Below are 18,681 nucleotides of genomic sequence, written 5' to 3' on the forward strand. Positions count from 1 at the left end.
GGTGGGCCAGCAAGTGGCATATTGAGGGCCTTGTGGGGTGGGCCAGCAAGGGGTATAGTGAGGGCCTTGTGTGGGTAGGCAATGGAGAACATACTCAGGTCAATGAAGGTGCAGGTGCAGGTGGAACAGTGAAGGCCACTGGCAGGCTAGCAAAAGATGCAAGTGGGCACCAGAGAGGATGAATGTAAGAGGGTGGGAGCTCAGGTGGGTGAGTGTACTATAGAGTACAAGATCCCTGCTCTTGTATTCCATAGTGGGGCTTCTTAGGAGAAAAAGTGATAGGATTGATTTACAGGAGCAACTGCAACATTACCTCCTGGCTTCCCCATTGACTTTGATTGTGTGAAGCCATCAAGGAAGATCACAAATGGCAATCATGTGATTTCAGCTCGCAGCAACATTGTAACTGCATGATCACATAACTGCAGGGTCACAGCTGCAACTTTATGAACTGGTCATAAGTTACCCTCATTCAGTAGCATCGTAATTTTGAACAGTTGCTGAACAAGTGGTCATAATTTGATTAGTTGTGTTATGAGCAGTTATCCTTCCTCCCCTGGCTCCCCTTTCAAAAAATAACATAATTCTAAGGTATCTTAACCAGTATCTTTAATCAGATCTTTAAGACCTCAAATGTAGATTTTTTTTTCTTTCTCCTTCTTTTTCTCCTTGTTCTCCTCTCTCTTTCACTTGAAAGTTCCCATTTCCTTTATAGATTGCTGAGGCAGGAATTTTTTGCTGTGGTCATCCTATTATTTCATGAAGATGGAGGTTGCCAAAATACAAGCACTTTGGAAGTGTAGCTTTTGGCTATTATGCACTTACTGGTTGTGGGAAGTGAGGCAGGGAGCAATGATCCTATTTCATCCTACACTGTCCACTGTTTTCTCTGCAGAACAATAAGGCGAGCCATTTTTTAATTGCAAATATGTAGAGAAAAATGCTGTATAAAGAGCAGGTTGGACAGTTTTCTCTTTGCAGCAGGAAGTGGGGATTTGCCCCTTCATTTCTTCCCTCCTTCCATGGACAAGACAAGAAACTTAAGGGGAAGAGGTTACCTTTTTGACAGTTTTGCCATCTTATGACATCCACATCTATCTGTCTATCAATTTGTCTATTAATCTATCAAATTTGTATAGTCACCCATCTAAAAATGTGACTGAATGGTGTTTAATAAAACATAATTTGCAAACTATAACTCTTGAATGACATCAAATTGTGCTTGATTTATATAGCTAGTATTCTGGTAATCATATCGATAAATGAACAGTTCAAAGTTTTCACAAAAAGAAAAACCAAGCATTACATGAGTATATAGTATTCATAATTGTATAGCTTAGAACCATTCTCTCACTTTAAGCCCTGGCATGGATATATTTTTGGGATTTATCTTGAGTAATGTCAGATGAATGTGTTGTAGTTAGGAGGAGTGTGACTCTTAATCTTGGCAAAGAAGCAATGTCTGCATTTCCATTTTGGACATTTATATCATGTTTTCTTCAAATCAGTACCACAGAGGATACAATAGAGCAGCTTTCTCCAACGTTTTTGGGTTGGAGGCCCGGCGCGGAGTGGGAAGAAGGGATGGTTTTGTGTGAGGGGCAAGCATGTGCACATGCACAGCTTCATTTGTGTGAGCATCCGCCGCTTTGCAAGTGGGGCTGCATGTGCACATTTGCTCACCCACTGCTGGCGGGGCCCGGTTCCGAATGGACCATGGTCCAGTAGTGAGCTGTGGCCCAGAGTTGGGGACCCCTGCAATAGAGGCAAGTACTATCAAATATAACAAAGATTTGTGTTTTTCCATTAATTTACACATTATTTTGCATTTTTATGTAAGTGAGGCAGCTTTTGTGAAGAGATAATCATCTTTATGCAGAAAAACCTTTTTCTAGCACTTAGATCCCTTATATAATAATAAGTAAAAGGTTGTTCTTTATGAAGAATGAATAGATGCATGCATTTGGTTCTTAATACAACATAAATGTGAACAATATTGAGATAAAAAATATAATATAATAGGAATTGTTGGAGGCCAACCTTGTAATATAAACCAGAAAAATCTATATAGCAGTAAAACACTCATTAGCAATGTCCTTTGCCTTCGAAGAGCTTCTTGTATCAATGCTGAGTAAAACACAATTTGCTTCACAATACTGCCCCTAAAGTGCCTTTCTGTATTACAGTTGTACGCCAAGGAAGAGAAGAACATGCTGCTGTATTTTCAGAGCTCTACAGAAAACTTTACTCACAGGTAAAGGAACGAACTCTACTTGGGCTGTGCAAAAAATTTTAGAAAACCATTAGCAAAATGAAGCACCTCTTGAAGCATTAAAGCAGCCTGGCTTCTAAAAGGATTCACATTCCCTTTCGCTGTTCGGAACAACATATATAGACAACATGGGAACCTTGTGAATGCCCCTTTGGCTCTTTTTCTCCCTTTGACAAAAGAGAAATGGATAATCTTTGAGTTATGTCCATTTGTTCAGTGACCATTCAAAGTTACCATATTGCTGAATGCATGAGATTTATGATCAGTCCTCAAAGTTCTGGCTGTTGCAGCACTCTAGCAGTCATGTGTTCAATATTTGGGCACTTGGCAACCAGCCTACATTTACAACCAGTTGCAGCTTCCCATGTTCTTATTCTCTGGCCTTGCACAAACTGCTTTTGCTTTAGTTCCTCCACTTGCCTATCTCCCCCCCACCCTCCAATGTCTACCCTTTGAGCCACCCTATACTCTGCCACCTATTCTTGTTGCTAATGCCACATCAGTGCAGCAGAGCTGGGCCCACTTAAGAAGGAGCTATGGGACTTAGCTGGCAGAAGAGGCAGGATGGCAGGGCAGGCACAGGATCCCCAACTTCCACTTTAGACACGAGCAACAATAGCCCTCAGACCATGGGCCCATTGAGCTTCCTTTAGCAGATGAGGCCCTGCTGCCCTGCTGGACTCACTGGGATTGTGTCCTTGTTTAGCACCTGGATCCTGAAGCAGCTGTGGGGGGAGGAGGACAGTGATGGTCAGCTCAGGGCAGGGGTAGGTGGTAGAACACAGTGTGGCCAAAGGGCAGATATGGGGGGGGGAGTTAGGCTGGTGGGGAGATCTGAAGCAGTGGCAGTTTACACAGGATAGGAGTGGCATGAGATCCTTGCCTAAAGATTGCAATCAGGACTGCCCAAATTCTCATTACTACTAGGTGGTATGGTTACATGATGTTTTGTTTAATGACCAGTTTGCTTAACAAGGGAAACTGCAGTCCCAATTAGGCTTGTAGCCCAAGGACCAGCTATACATCATTTGTACTAATGTCTTTGCTTTGCAAAACCTTATTCCCTGCAATATCAGTTTGATCATAGTTTTTAGTCTTGGAAATGTATTGTGTTCCCTTACGTTCTGTGATACTGTAATGAAATCTTGTTGTTATGAAAATAAAATGAATAGCAATGACTTTTTATGGAAAGGTCATAGACCATCAAGGTATATTTTGCTTTTTTTATGTTAAACTTATCTTCCTGTTCTATTTTTAAGTTAATGTATATTGATTAATTGATCATATATTCCTTCAGTCCCTTAAATAATGTTGGTTTTATTTTAATTCTTTTTTGGTACATTATGTCTAGGATTCCTTAAAATACTGTACATGATAATTGACAATATATTAATCTTACACAACTAAACCCTCATATACATAAGCAAATTAATTATTCCTTGGCATGGTTGAGTTATTTCTTTCAATAGAGGAGGCTACTAAAAGATTTTAAGATTCAGAAAATGGTTAAAAGGCTGCTTAATGCAATTGCACCTGAGCAGCTAATGACTCAAAGAGAAGTATTGGTCTTTTCTTTAGTTTTCTAGTTTTCATAATTTATCTTGCAGAATCAAATTATTTAAACAAACCTGAAAGAAACTTGGAATGTCCTGGCAAGGACATGTCTTATTTTAGTAGGAATCCTTCCATTACTGATGCTTGATATCAGATCTTATTTGTATGGCTGTGATAGGTCGTTCTTTGAAACAGTTTGGTCTACACAGTCTGTCCACTTGGTTTTACTAGCACCATCAAATGTAGAAGGTGGAAATGAAATAATTTGAAGCCAATGCCATGTATAAACACAGAAACCTTATAAGTACAAAAGGTGCAAGTAGGCAATTGCTGATACTTTAAAGTGTAAGTATGTGTACACATATATACACAAAATGATTGTGACAATAGATCTGTGTGTCTGTAAGTGATTTATTCTCTTTGAAGCTGGCTGAGTAATTGGCTGCTGGTGTAGAATTTAAAGACTAGTTTTGCAAAAATAAACAATAGCTGGTTAGATTTCTTGGAACTTGGGGTTACCTATTCATGCTATTCTGAAATGATAAGGTACACAATACATGTTCTGCTCTGAATAAGTGATATTTTTATATTTTGAAGTCTGGTTGTCATATCTAATTGTTGCCTATTATTATAGGGCGTTTTGAAAAACAGATGGTCAATTCTCTACCTCCTGCTTAGCCTCAGTGAAGATCCGCGTAAGCAGTCAAACAAGGCAAATAGCATTTTTAATTTTGTTTATTAAATATGTATGTATTTGTTTACGTAGATGTTAACTTTTAAAATCTAATTTTTGTTTATAAAATTTGACATTGAATTTTCTTAAATGTTTGAATTTCATTGATTTGTCATTCTTATGAGCTAAATGACAAGCCAGTGAGTTTTAATTGATTAACAACATTAAAATGTTTTTAAATGACTGTTTAAATAATTCAATATATTCTTCTGCCTAAAAACTTCACTGAAATTAGTAGCAAGTAATACTCTGAATGTATGTCATACTTGGTGTGCCACTACACAAAAAGCCTCTTTTTCATTATAAGAAATTTTATGCCTGATAGGCCTGGTAGCTAGCAAAAGGCATCAATTGATCTACGTTAGCAAATAAATTTACAAGAAACAAAAGTGTGTTTGATATCTCTGCAATCTACAGTCAGTAGTCATTAAGACGTTAGAAGTGAATTCATGCATTGAATGTAATGAAAATATCTAAAATATCCAGAGAAAAAATGGACTTGGCTCTAGGAATGTTTTATTACTGTTGACTTATTTTAGATACATAGTTAGTAAAAACAAATAACAGTCAGATTTCTAACAGATGTAACTTCTTAAACAATTTCAAGGTCAGAATATCAATTTTTCTTCAGTAAGAAATACCTATATTCTGACTTGTTGACCTATTTCATCTTCTGCACGAGATTTGTTAAGCTGTAACATTCAACCTATTTCAGTTTTGTTACTGGTTATATTGGGTAGTTGCTGAAAAAGCTGGCATTCTCTGAAATTTAATCCAAAAAGTCCAGATATGTTTTCTTTTCTTTTTGTTTTACATTTGGTGTTACAAAGAGCTGCAATAATGTCTTTTTTATTCACTGATAGGATAATAGAGATCCACTTTGGTGTATTGGTTAAGGTGCTGGCCTAGAAACTAGGAGACTGAGTTCTAGTCCTGCCTTAGGCACGAAAGCCAGCTGCGTGACCTTGGGCCGATCATGCTCTCTCGGCCCAACTCACCTCACAGAATAGTTGTGGGGAAAATAGGAAGAGGAAGGAATATTGTGATATTTGCTGTCTTACATTACTTATAAAGTACTAAAGCTGTCATAAACATCTAATAAGCAAATCAATAAAATAATGTTAAGCTAATAAGTCAGGTGACCAACTTTTTTACAATGAAAAGGAGGACACAAATAAATTGAAGAAAAAATATCGTAAATAAAAGAAACATTTTATTCATTGCAACAATAATACAGAATACACTATAATATGATAAATGCATAATAAAAAAACATTTGTAACAATAACATTTTATATTGTAATTATGCTTACATGCCGGGCCCCCGCCTGCAGCCGACCCGCCAGCACTGCTGCCCCGCCGTGTAGAGCGGGCCCTGTGGCTCCCATAGCACGGGGGGCAGCCGGCCACCGCCACCCCTCACACCCCTGCCCACAGCAGCCCCGTCGCCCCTGCCTCTTGCACCCGCAGCCTTTATTGCCCTAGGAGGGCCGAAGATCAAGAGAAAGTTACCATGGCGTTGCCGCTCCAGTCTCCTCCAGGTATCTTCGGGACTAACTAGGAGATGGCGTAGTTGGGTAGCAGGGAGGGGTGCAAAGTTCCTGCCAATTCGCCTTCGCTGCAGACAACTTACATGTGCAAAGTTTGCCAGCTGGATGTTTTGGTGCGCTCAGCAGCAATTCCTATTGGCTTTCGGAAGCCAATAGGGGGAGTAGCACAGCTCATGCAAAAGTTGAAAAAAAATCATCAAAAAAGGTGCTGGAACGCCATTCTGAGCGTTCTATGAGAGGAAAAAAAAAAACCCTGCAGATTAGTCTTCAAATATTGAAAAGGAGGACATGTAGGAGGACACTTTTTGAGGGAGGACAGAACTCACAAAAGGAGGACTGTCCTCCCTAAAAGAGGACGGTTGGTCACCTTATAATAAGATAAAACATAAAAACCATTTTGCTGGATTATGGAGTTGTTTATGGTTCATCTTTACTATTGGTGTTCTGCAGAACAGTGTAAGAAACACTGATTTGGATGATGCTTTAGGTTATGATTCCTCTATGAGGTATCCTTAAAATGTGGACCTTTTTTTTCAAGGTTTCAAATTTTGCTACCCTCTTTGCTCAAGCTCTACCACGGGATGCTCACTCAACTCCTTACTACTATGCTAGACCTCAGAGCCTTCCTCTGAATTATCAAGACCGGAATGTCCAGCCTGGCAGTATGGGAAGCAGTGGGATCAGTAGTATAGGGATATATGCCCCAAATGGGCCAACGCCAACTCCACCAACATTTCTTCCAGGGTAAAAGAAATATGTCATTTTATTTATTATTTTATTTAATTCAGTTTTGGCATTGCCTGACTTCAGAGTGACTCTGGAGTCACAGTATGTTTTAAATATGACTCTCAGGTTCATAGTAGAGTTTTTTGTGCTCTCTGAGCTTGATTGTTTGCTTGCAAATGTTTTGTTACCAGACTAGATAAAATCTTCAGTGCTAGAAGGGAGTGGGGTTTGCTATCTCTTTATCTAAAATAACTTGCTCATCTGTGTTGGAAATTTTTGCTAGTTTCTTGGTTAGGCTGTTGTTTACTATTTGATTGTTCATTTGATTGTTTGTCTGGTGTTAATCCAGTGGTTATTCTCTGCTTATCTTGATCTTCTACTCTTTTTATTCAGTTTTAGCCTTAAACAGCTAAAACTTTTACTAACCTCCTGAGAGCAGGATTTTCAGCCCCTGAGCAGAGAGGCACTCATGCCCAGCCTGTGCTGGCCTTTCCTTTCCCCTGAGGCATCCTGGCCTCCTTATTTTATTGTGCCTTCCTTTCTGCTCAGGAACTGATAATCCTCCTTGCTGAAATTCAAGTGGGATTTTCAGCCCTGAGCACTTGTGTCTGTGCTGAACCTCCCTGAGCTTCCCTCACCTACCTGAGACACCCTGTGCTCCTTATCTTACTGCTCTGCCTCTCTGCTCTGGGACTGAAAATCCTGCTTAGATTTCAGCTTCCTCTCATCTCTGGGAGCTGGCTGAAAGAGCTGCCAGCTGAAGAATTTCAGCTCTGTTCATGAAGAAGAGTGGAAATCTTTCAGCGGGTTGCAGGAAAAGCAGTCAGGCAGTTGGTAACAGCAGCAACCTTTCTGGCCGACTTCCTCATTGACTTTCTGGAGAAGCCAGCAAGATTGCAAATGGGTATCTCATGGCCACAGGGCATTTGGCAACCAAACTTAAATGTGTACAGACTGTCAAGCACCCAGATCAAGATCATCTGTTTATGGAGTGTCTGTGTCACATTTTGGGACAGTTGTAAGTGCTTTATAGCCATAAAGCACCTTTTCTGAGCGATTGTTATTTCAAAATGTCATTAAGTGAACAATCATAAATTGAGGACTTGCCAATATATAGTCTATTATTGAGGTACCTCTTAAGCTCTAGAAGAACTTATTATAATTAATTATTTCAGATTAGGTTTTTATCTGTATTTTATATTGTTGTGGATTGTGTATGAGGATCTCTAGAATTATTTAATATGCAATCTGTATTGCTAAGTGCTTAGAATGATTCCATGGTAGTAATATAGAAAATCTTGTGTTTCAGTATATTATCTTAAAATATATTTGTTGGCCTTAATGAGGCTTATTGTTGAATGCATTCTAAGTTTCAAAGCAGGATTTAGAAAGTGCAGTATTTTGTTGATAAATCTCTTCAGTTTGATAAACTTAATACATTACTTATCATGGTAAGTGGTGTGGTAATTATAGATAGTTCTCATTTAACTATTGGTTCGTTCACCAACTGCAGTTACAATGGTGTTGAAAAATAATTTTCAATCAGACCTTGCCTTTATGACTCTCTTGGGTCTCTAAAGCAAAGAAAAGCTGAAGTAAGATCATAAGCACAATTACAGGTTCACTTAGCGACCACTTCACCTAACAACCATGATGCTGGTCCCAATTGTGGTTGATAAACGAGGACTTAGCTGATTTCTTAGTCTGAGAACCTGAGAATTTCTCAGTCTTTTCCCCACAATAGCTTAGCAACATGACCTTGAATATAGCTAGTAAGAGAAAAGTGTCCCAGATATGGTGATTATTTCTCATCTGCACCATATATGAACTTTTGGATAAGAGACATTTCCATTGCTAAGAATAGGCTTTCTTGCAGGATTGAAATAAGTTTACTAAAATATTAGAGGAGGTCTACTAGAAATTATTTTATTATTTTTTATTTATCAAATTTCTGCACTGCCCATCTCACCTAAATGACTTTTGGTGGCTTACAAATAAAAACCATACAAACATATAAAAAAGTCAAGTAATCATTGAAACAAAGCTTTGAGGCTTGCCCTGGCAGGTCTAAATTTAGTAATTCAGTGTGAAAGACAGTTTCTCTCAGAAGGCATTTGAAATGTCAGTCTCTAATGTCCCATTAAAGGACATTATTTTGTTAAATAACTTTTTTGATAGCAAACAACTGAAGGGATGTGAATATGTTTCTTCGGTATTGTATTTAATATACTAGAGAATATATCTGCAGAACATTATAAAGATTTTTGAGGCTTCCTCTTACACTACAGGGCTATACAACTATGAGTTGTATATGAAGGAAACACATGAGAAATCCTTTGCTTTTATAGTGATGATATTTTTATATATATATTTATATTTTCTGTCTGCAAAGCTTGAATTAGGCTTAGCTGGAACACCATTGGACAACCATGGAAAGCAAAAATATTTGGAGCATTTCATGTATTTTATTGCCATTTTATCTTTATTATATTAATACTGGTTTCTTTTCTTAGACAATCCTATCAACGTACAGGAGTAGGAGATTGCCTCCGACAACAGCTGGGGACACGGCTTGCTTGGACATTAACTGCAGGCCAACCTACATTACAGAATTCTACCTCAAAAGGCCTGTCAACCGCGGTTTCACGTAATCAGCCAAGATCAAGGCGGGAGGGTGACATAAGTGGTAAGCGAAATGTATTTCATTGACTCTGCAGTGTGTCTAAACTTTCATAGTGAAAGAGTCTAAATCAATTGTCAAATTGGGGGCTTCAGGTATTTTGTCCATATTAAAAACTTTAGTATAAAGTTTTTAAAATATAATTCTTTGGAAATAAGTCCTAGTATGTTTATTAGTTGCTTAAATGCTACTGAATTATGTTTGCTCTTGGCAACTGCGTGGAAAAATGCTTGGCATCTTCACCAGTCTCCTGCAACAACTCATATCTTTTTGAAGTAAATTTCCATAATCTCCATTGTCTTTTGGTATTTCCATCAGCCTTGCCAAATATAATAATTTTTCCTACTTCATTCATATCACTTGCATGAGTATGTGAATTTCTGCTTGATTATGATCTCCTTAATCAGACATTAGTCTTTCTTTGGCTCAGAACCAGTTGACTGGCTATTCTTGCATGGTAATATTTAGTTAGTTAAATTGTTGCTGCCGTTTTGAAATAACTCCATATATAATTATAATAATAAAATGTAAAAAGTAATAAGATGCAAGAAAACATAATACAGATTGTGCAAGAGGCAAATTCAGCAATCAGAACAGTCAAACCAGATGGGATCTTCCTAATCCAATGTCTATGGAAAAACCAGGTGGGATCAGAGCCATCTGGATCTTGGTGGGATTACTGTTCTATAGGGCAAGTATAGTGAAAGAGAAAGCATGAATCCTGGGTTCCATGAGAGGACATTGCTTAAGAGACAGGATCTGGAACATACCAGTTCCATGGAATTTTACTGGATGGATAGAGATAATCAGAGAGAGATAGTCCCACAAAACCCAGAGTTTGTGCTATGAAGGGCTTTAAATGTGATATTTAACGTATTGCACCTTGAATTGTACCTCCAAGCCCACTGGTAACCTCAAAGCCACAATATTACATGGGTGTACTGAGATGCAGCTGCAACTGTCTGTGCCACTGCATTCTGGACCAGGGGTAGCTTCCAGAGAGTCTTGAAGGGTAGCCAAATAGAATGAATTGAATAAATCCAGACAAGGATGACTAAGGCATTAGTGACTGTGTGTCTGGTCTCCCAGTCCATTAGTAGGTTCAGCAATGGGTCGAGTAATAGTTCAAAGGCCCTTTGAGCCATAATTGCCATCTGATTTTCAAGTAGGAGTCATGAGTCTAGGAGGTCCCCAGATTGCACATCAAGTCTCTCTGAAGAATGCTACCCACTCAGAACTAAATATAGAAGTCTTTGAATTTAGTAGACCTCAAAATTCATTTGCCATTTGGTTTTGCTAGGATTGAGCATGAATCTGCTCCTTTCCATCTTGACCCTCTAGTCTCCAGACGCTGAATTATCACGGCCCCATTAATGTGTATTCTTCCTGTTTTTGAATTGATATAATTTATGTTGCCCTGGAAGCTGAGCCCCAATGTCTTTCAGTATCAAGTCTTCCAAGTGGTTCCATCCATACAGCCTGTATAGATTCTACAGACAAATTTTTCCCCTGGATTAAAAAACCACCACTTGACAGGTTTCAGCAAATGTAGATGGTTATCTGGAATGGAAACATTAGCCATATTTTAAATTGCATAAGTGACAGATTATAATTTGTCTGAATATAACTCCAAACTGATAGGAAGATGAGTAAAACTGTCTGCCAGTCTCTTATAACTGATATCAAAAAATAGTCTAGCTGGCAACTCAGTGAAATGGAGGAAGAATATGAGGTGAAGTTTCACATTGTCCTCCAGTCCTCTGACATATCAATATGCAAATTGATACTAACTTTGTCTTCTATGGGCAAGTGTTATAGCACATTCCATTTTTTTGCTTCATAAATATTTCTTATAAATCATCTTTATTTTCAGCTAACAAAGTCATGTCATCTGCGTATCTGAAATTGCTTGTATCTTATACTCCAATTTTTTCCTGCTGACATCTTGTCCAATCATGTAAATTTATATTTATAATATAAAGACATATTGCATAGTGTGTTATATATGGAGAATACACATTCCTTTGCTGTTCCCTTTCTATATTCTGAATTTCCAAGTTCATTTTTTCAGTAGCTTATTTCTTTAAAACTTTTTCAAAAGAATAACCAGCTCCCTTATTGTAACTAGAGAAGCAAAAGTAAATCAGCTTTCTTTCTTGTTGTCTCCATTCTCCATTTTATGTTGGATAAGATATTAGCTATGTATAAATATTAGTGATCTCATCTCAGATCTCTTTATCTTTAAAAAAACCCCTTTTTCATTTGCTGTTTCTTCCTCTATTCCTTCATAGCGATTCATACCCTGAATATCAGTGATTTTCCAATAGACCATCCAAGTTCACCTATGTTCACTCATTCCTAAAACAACCAGTTTGGTACATTTCACTTCAAGTTTAAGAATTTCAAGTTTTCTTTCTACCCTTTTGTATTCCTTATTCTAATTGTATGCACCCACTTCTCATTTAGCAACTACCTCAGTTAGTCACCATTCTGAAATACAATAATATAATAAAAAGTTCAGTTTCTGACCACTGTGCACATTTACAACAAATTTCAAGTGCCTGACAATGCACTGAAGTGAGAATAATACTGGCCTAGCTGTATAAGAGAACTTTATCTGAATGGATGGTAGCACTCAGCCAAATTTGCAGAACTTGGTCAATAATTGAGTGAGTGTATGTTCTTGTAAAGTGAGAAGATTTTTTTCCCCAGCACTGGTATTAACAGAACTAATGTAGGTTGAGGACATTTTTGACACTTTCGTCCCTTTCTGTAATTTCCCTTTTCTGTGGAAAGTATGTTGAGAAGATAGTGGGAATCTACCTGTAGAGAATCCTAGAAGACAGGAATCATGTGAATTCATGTCAGTCAGAATTTAGACTCAGTCTAAATTCTGGAATGTTGGATGCCACAGGATTCAATGTGCTCCCCTTATTATTCAAACTCTGTATGAAGCCCCAGGGAGAGATTATGTTGGTTATATTTGATTATACATTTCCACACCAGACTGAGCCTTCAGTCGAAATCTTCAACTGGTACAGATAGTCCTCAACTTATTACCACAACTGAGCCCAATATTCCAGTTGCTAAGCAGGATAGTTATTAATGCACCACATTTTACGACCTTTTTGCCACAGTTGTTAAGAGAATCATTGCAATTGTTAAATGAATCATACGATTGTTAAGTACATTTGTCTTCTCCCATTGACTTTGCTTGTCAGAAACCAGCTGGGAAGGTTACAAATGGTGATCATATCACACTGGGAGAGTGCAATTGTCATAAATACACACCAGTTACCAAGCACCCAAATTTTGATCACATGACCATGGGGATGCTGCAACAGTCGTAAGTGTGAAAACTGATCATAAGTCACTTTTTTCAAGGCTGTTGTAACTTCAAATTGTCACTAAATGAATGGTTATAAGTTGAGGACTATCTGAATTTGGACGTTAAGAATCTGGATGATGTGAAACAAACTCAAATGAAATCCTATCTATACTTTTTCACCATTAAGCATTGGGACAATCAGTAACATTTGTCCTAATAGTTACTCTAGCTAGACTTACATTCCCTCAAAGTAGGCTCACAATTGGGGCTCTTGTTGGATATGAACATTGAAGACCAATGGGTCCTTTGCTCAGCCCTATAGTAGCAATTGGAACCCTATGTGGAAATAATAACTTATACTTCAATCACCATTTGGTTGGACTGTTGCAATGCACTATACATTGATCAGGTTTTGGAAATGATACAGAAGCTATAATTGATCTAGACTGCAGCAGCCAGACTGAGGTTTTGAGGTTGCTGCACTGGTCATTTCTGATGCCAATTCAAAATGTAGATAAGAAGTGGTAAAGCCCTATGCATTGTAACATCAGCTTACATCAACACACCGCCTTTCCAAAATGGATTTTGCAGTCCAATTTGTAATTTAAGGTCTGATAAGGTTCTCCTCTCCATGGGAGATATGAGATATCTGACTCAGACAGACAGCTTTCTCTGTGGTGACCTCCATGTTTTGCAGTATGCTTCCCCTGGACGTATGTGCCACATTCTCTCTCCTTGCATTCCATGTGATAGTTAAAATATTTTTATTCCACTATGCTATTGGCTTTAATTGATTGTGGACGTCCTTCTTTGGTATGTAAGTTTTGATCCATTTTAAATGTACATTGTTCTGTTGTTTCTCCTTTGAGAATCCAGCAATTGGGGTAGTCAACAAATATTGCAAATAAGTAAATAATAAATAAACAAAGAGACTGAGTACAGCACTCTCACTAAAAGCTAGAATATAATAAAACATGCATAACATTCTATATCGATCTTAATCTTCAATGACAAATACTTCTCAGGACAAAAAGTTACAGGAAAAAAAATAGTACCGTATATTCCGGCGTATAAGGCAACTGGGCGTATAAGACGACCCCCAACTTTTGAGAAGATTTTCAGGGTTTAGAAAGTCATCTTATACGCCAGAAAATATAGTACAATATTGAATTTCTGTTTGTAGATGAGCACAATAAGAGCTCCTTTGCTGCTAGAAAGCTTTGTCCTGTTAGTGCTTATTTCTGTAAAAAAAAAAATAGGGCTGGCCACTAGGGGACAGATTGGTTTTAAATTCAGAGAACAGCTACCCGTATATTCCTGCGTATAAGACGACTCCTGACTTTTGAGAAGATTTTCAGAGTTTAGAAAGTCGTCTTATACATCGGAAAATACGGTATGTTTTTGTAAGATGGGGATGGAAAAACTATTTTGGGAAATTACATTCTAATCCAGTAGTATTTTGAAAGGCAGCTGAAAAAAACTGCCTTAACAAATGAATATGGGTATTGAAGTCTGATTTACTGTGGTAACAGTTAAAGCAGCCAGATTGATATTGCTTAACTCATCCTCAGTTGGGAAGAGCGGCTGTAGTCTGAAAAAGAAAGACTTTAAAAGAACTTTAAGAGATACAGTTCCTTGCAGAAGACTGAAATAATATATATTCAGCCCTTTATTCTCCAGCATGAGGATGGATAATCCACGGATTGGGTTTCCTGAAGTCCCTTCTACCCAATAGAATAAGTCTGAGAGTTAGCCACGCCTCCCGCTGGGCTGTGCTCCCCCAGTTCCAACTTAGTCTTATACCCAGCAGGACGCGTTGGTTTCCTCTCAGATCTTATCAGGTTTTGCCTTTTCAATCTGTGTATTATCCTTTCTCTTTCTGGAGTATTGGAGTTTGTTCTATTTCTTTGATTCTGTCCTTTCTTTTTCAAAACTCTTTCTCTCCTTCCCCCTTGCCTTCTGAACTTTTGAGCTCACGAGGCACTTCTCGTGCAGCCAGCCGAGCACGACTCCTCCAATTGTTATTTACAATCGGCGGACCTCCGGAGCCTCTTAAAATTGCAGGGGCCGGCAACCGGCTGTGTAATTCAAGGGGCTTATTTCCTTTCTCGAGCAGCTTTTCCTCTTGCTAAAATCTCTGTGAAATTTTTGTTTAGATTGTGCAGTGGAAGCTGCGATTGTCTATTGATCGGCTGGGCTCTGGCCTGCTGGTTACCGGATTCCCTGGCTCGCCACATGGCTGGTGGCCGCCATTTTGAATAGATTTTCCACAGGTTCTCTGTATCCAGGATTGTTCTCCTAGATGATTAGTTGTATTCTGGTGGTGTAACTGTGGGAGAGAATATATTTTTTACAAGATCCAATCTAGTGTGCCTTCAGCTACATTGTGGTGACTTCACATGTGAATGGCCGCCAGTTTGGGAAGCATTCCGTTTGTGATGCTGGCGCCCTGGGGCCTTCCCATTATTTATCCAGCCACATCTAATTGACATTGCCTCTGGCAATATTTTTGGTGCCTTGGAAGTTTCACCACTTCCTCGCTTGAAATCGTTGCTCTGCAATTACTACTCTAAAGGATTGCTGGCCTCCCACAGCAGCATTATTAGGAGCTCACACTGGTTTTACCAGTTTCCAGCAGTCATCAAATCAGGCCTTACACTGTGATTCACAGTAGCATTCTCAGGAGATCACACTGGTTTTACCAGTTTTGTTTCAACAGTCTCCAATCAGGCCTTTCTTTGCTCCTATTTCTCCTTGAGATCCATCCTCAGTCCTGTATTGAAGGATCTCCATCGTAGTAGCAGAAGATAAACAACCTCAGATTGTCCTGTCTCCTACCAGCTCTCCAAGCAAAAAGAAACGTAAATCCTCCAAATTGGAGGCAGCAGGGAAGCTGAGAGCAAGGGCCAAAACTTTGGCTAGCAAAGCTCCATCCAAAGCTGCTGAAAAGGAGGCCACCAGGAGACATTTGGCCCTAGAGAGGCAATTCTCAAAGGCCCAGAGGGAGACTCCGAGGGAGGTTCCCCCAGCTCCCACTACCACGTCCGAAGGCGCCCTGTTTGGCCCACAACTAACCACAGACCATAGACCATTTTCCCCTGATGTGGAGGCCCAGCAGAGGTCCATCAGTCCTTTGGTTCCATATCCAAGTGTCAGCTGGGCGGCCCCACCACCCAGTACTCAACCAGGGCCCTCTGCCACATTCATACCCACTGCAGCTGGTCTCCGTCCCGAAGTTCCTCAAACTATCTGGCCAGAACAGCTTCAATCAATGCTCACTCAGGCCTTGGCACAGAGTATTGCCTCCTTACAGAGGCCTAAGACTTTATCCTCCATCCAGTCTTATTCTGAGCCTCTGGAATATGCCTACTCTATCGCCTCTTTCCAACAACCCAAGAGACGGCTCTACACATGGACATCACCAGACGGTCAACATAGAAATCAGATTGACTATGTACTCTGCAGCCAAAGATGGAGAAGCTCTATACAGTCAGTAAAAACAAGACCAGGAGCTGACTGTGGCTCAGATCATGAGCTTCTCGTTGCAAAATTTAGGCTTAAATTGAAAAAAGTAGGGAAAAGCACTAGGCCACTCAGGTATGAACTAAATCATATTCCTGATGAATATACAGTAGAGGTGACAAATAGATTTAAGGAACTGGATCTGATAGACAGAATGCCTGAAGAACTATGGATGGAAGTTCGCAACATTGTACAAGAGGTAGCAACTAAAACCATCCCAAAGAAAAAGAAATGCAAGAAAGCAAAATGGCTGTCTGAGGAAGCTTTGCAAATAGCTGAGGAAAGAAGGGAAGCGAAAGGCAAAGGAGAAAGAGAAAGATACACCCAATTGAATGCAGAATTCCAGAGAGTAGCTAGAAGAGATAAGAATGCCTTCTTAAATGAACAGTGCAAAGAAATAGAAGAAAACAACAGAACAGGGAGGACCAGAGATCTCTTCAAGAAAATTGGAGATATGAAGGGAACGTTTCATGCAAAGATGGGCATGATAAAGGACCAAAATGGCAGAGACCTAACAGAGGCAGAAGAGATTAAGAAGAGATGGCAAAACTACACAGAAGAACTATACAAGAATGAGCTTAACATCCCAGATAACCACAATGAGATGGTCACTGACCTCGAACCAGACATCCTAGAATGTGAAGTGAAATGGGCCTTAGAAAATCTGAGCAACAACAAAGCTAGTGGAGGTGACAGTATTCCAGCTGAGCTATTCAAAATCTTAAAAGACGATGCAGTAAAAGTGCTACACTCAATTTGCCAGCAAATTTGGAAAACTCAACAGTGGCCACAGGATTGGAAAAGGTCAGTTTACATTCCAATTCCAAAGAAAGGCAATGCCAAAGAATGTTCAAACTATCGCACCATTGCACTCATTTCACATGCTAGTAAAGTTATGCTTAAAATCCTACAAGCTAGACTCCAGCAGTATGTGGATCGAGAACTACCAGAAGTACAGGCAGGATTTCGAAGAGGCAGAGGAACTAGAGATCAAATTGCCAACATACGCTGGATCATGGAGAAAGCTAGGGAGTTCCAGAAAAACATCTACTTCTGCTTCATTGACTATGCAAAAGCCTTTGATTGTGTGGATCACAACAAATTGTGGCAAGTTCTTAAAGAGATGGGAGTACCAGACCATCTCATTTGTCTCTTGAGAAACCTATATGCGGGTCAAGAAGCAACAGTGAGAACTGGACACGGAACCACTGATTGGTTCAAAATTGGAAAAGGAGTCCGGCAAGGCTGTATACTGTCGCCCTGCCTATTTAACTTATATGCAGAGCACATCATGAGAAAGGCAGGGCTAGATGAATCAAAAGTTGGAATTAAGATTGCCGGGAGAAATATCAACAACCTAAGATATGCAGATGATACCACTCTAATGGCAGAAAGTGAAGAGGAACTAAAGAGCCTCTTGATGCGGGTGAAGAAGGAGAGTGCAAAAGTTGGCTTGAAACTCAACATTAAGAAAACCAAAATCATGGCATCCGGCCCTCTCAATTCCTGGCAAATAGATGGGGAAGAAATGGAGGTAGTGACAGATTTTATTTTTCTGGGCTCCAAGATCACCTCAGATGGGGACTGCAGCCAAGAAATTAAAAGACGCTTGCTCCTGGGGAGGAAAGCTATGGCAAATCTAGACAGCATTCTAAAAAGCAGAGACATCACCCTGCCAACAAAAGTACGCATAGTCCAGGCCATGGTTTTCCCAGTTGCAATGTATGGCTGTGAAAGTTGGACCATAAGAAAGGCTGAGCGCAAAAGAATTGAGGCCTTTGAACTGTGGTGCTGGAGAAGACTCCTGCGAGTCCCTTGGACTAAGGCGTTCAAACGGTCGGTCCTAGAAGAGATCAACCCCGACTGCTCTTTAGAAGGCCAGATCCTGAAGTTGAAACTCAAGTACTTTGGCCACCTAATGAGAAGGAAGGATTCACTGGAGAAGAGCCTAATGCTGGGAAAGATTGAGGGCAATAGAAGAAGGGGACGACAGAGAATGAGATGGCTGGATGGAGTCACTGAAGCAGTAGGTGTGAATTAAATGGACTCCAGAAGATGGTAGAGGACAGGAAGACCTGGAGGAATGTTGTCCATGGGGTCGCGATGGGTCGGACACGACTTCGCAATTAACAACAACAACAATCGCCTCTGAGCATTCATCTCAGGACAGAGGGTCATATTCGGATCTTGAGGACACACGGGATCCGCCTTTGTCTGAGGATGAAGAAATGCATCAGGAACCCTCTCCCTTCGTGGGATTATTTGATCCCACATTGTTCAAGTCCATTCTAGCTAAGGCCTCCGCAGCATCTAAGG

At 39.6% G+C, this 18,681-nt stretch overlaps 1 protein-coding gene across 1 annotated transcript in view; it reads left to right on the forward strand.

Moving 5' to 3' along the window:
* Positions 1-18,681, forward strand: part of TUBGCP3 (tubulin gamma complex associated protein 3) — an 80,706-nt gene that overhangs the window by 11,567 nt on the left and 50,458 nt on the right. The window contains exons 3-6 of the mRNA XM_039359740.1: positions 2,187-2,254; positions 4,461-4,538; positions 6,648-6,853; positions 9,349-9,521. Coding sequence (XP_039215674.1) covers positions 2,187-2,254; positions 4,461-4,538; positions 6,648-6,853; positions 9,349-9,521 — 525 coding nt within the window. The remainder of the gene's footprint in view (positions 1-2,186; positions 2,255-4,460; positions 4,539-6,647; positions 6,854-9,348; positions 9,522-18,681) is intronic.

The sequence above is a fragment of the Crotalus tigris genome, unplaced genomic scaffold, assembly GCF_016545835.1.
Source record: "Crotalus tigris isolate CLP2741 ecotype Arizona unplaced genomic scaffold, ASM1654583v1 scf7180000019116.999743, whole genome shotgun sequence".
NCBI lineage: Eukaryota > Metazoa > Chordata > Lepidosauria > Squamata > Viperidae > Crotalus > Crotalus tigris.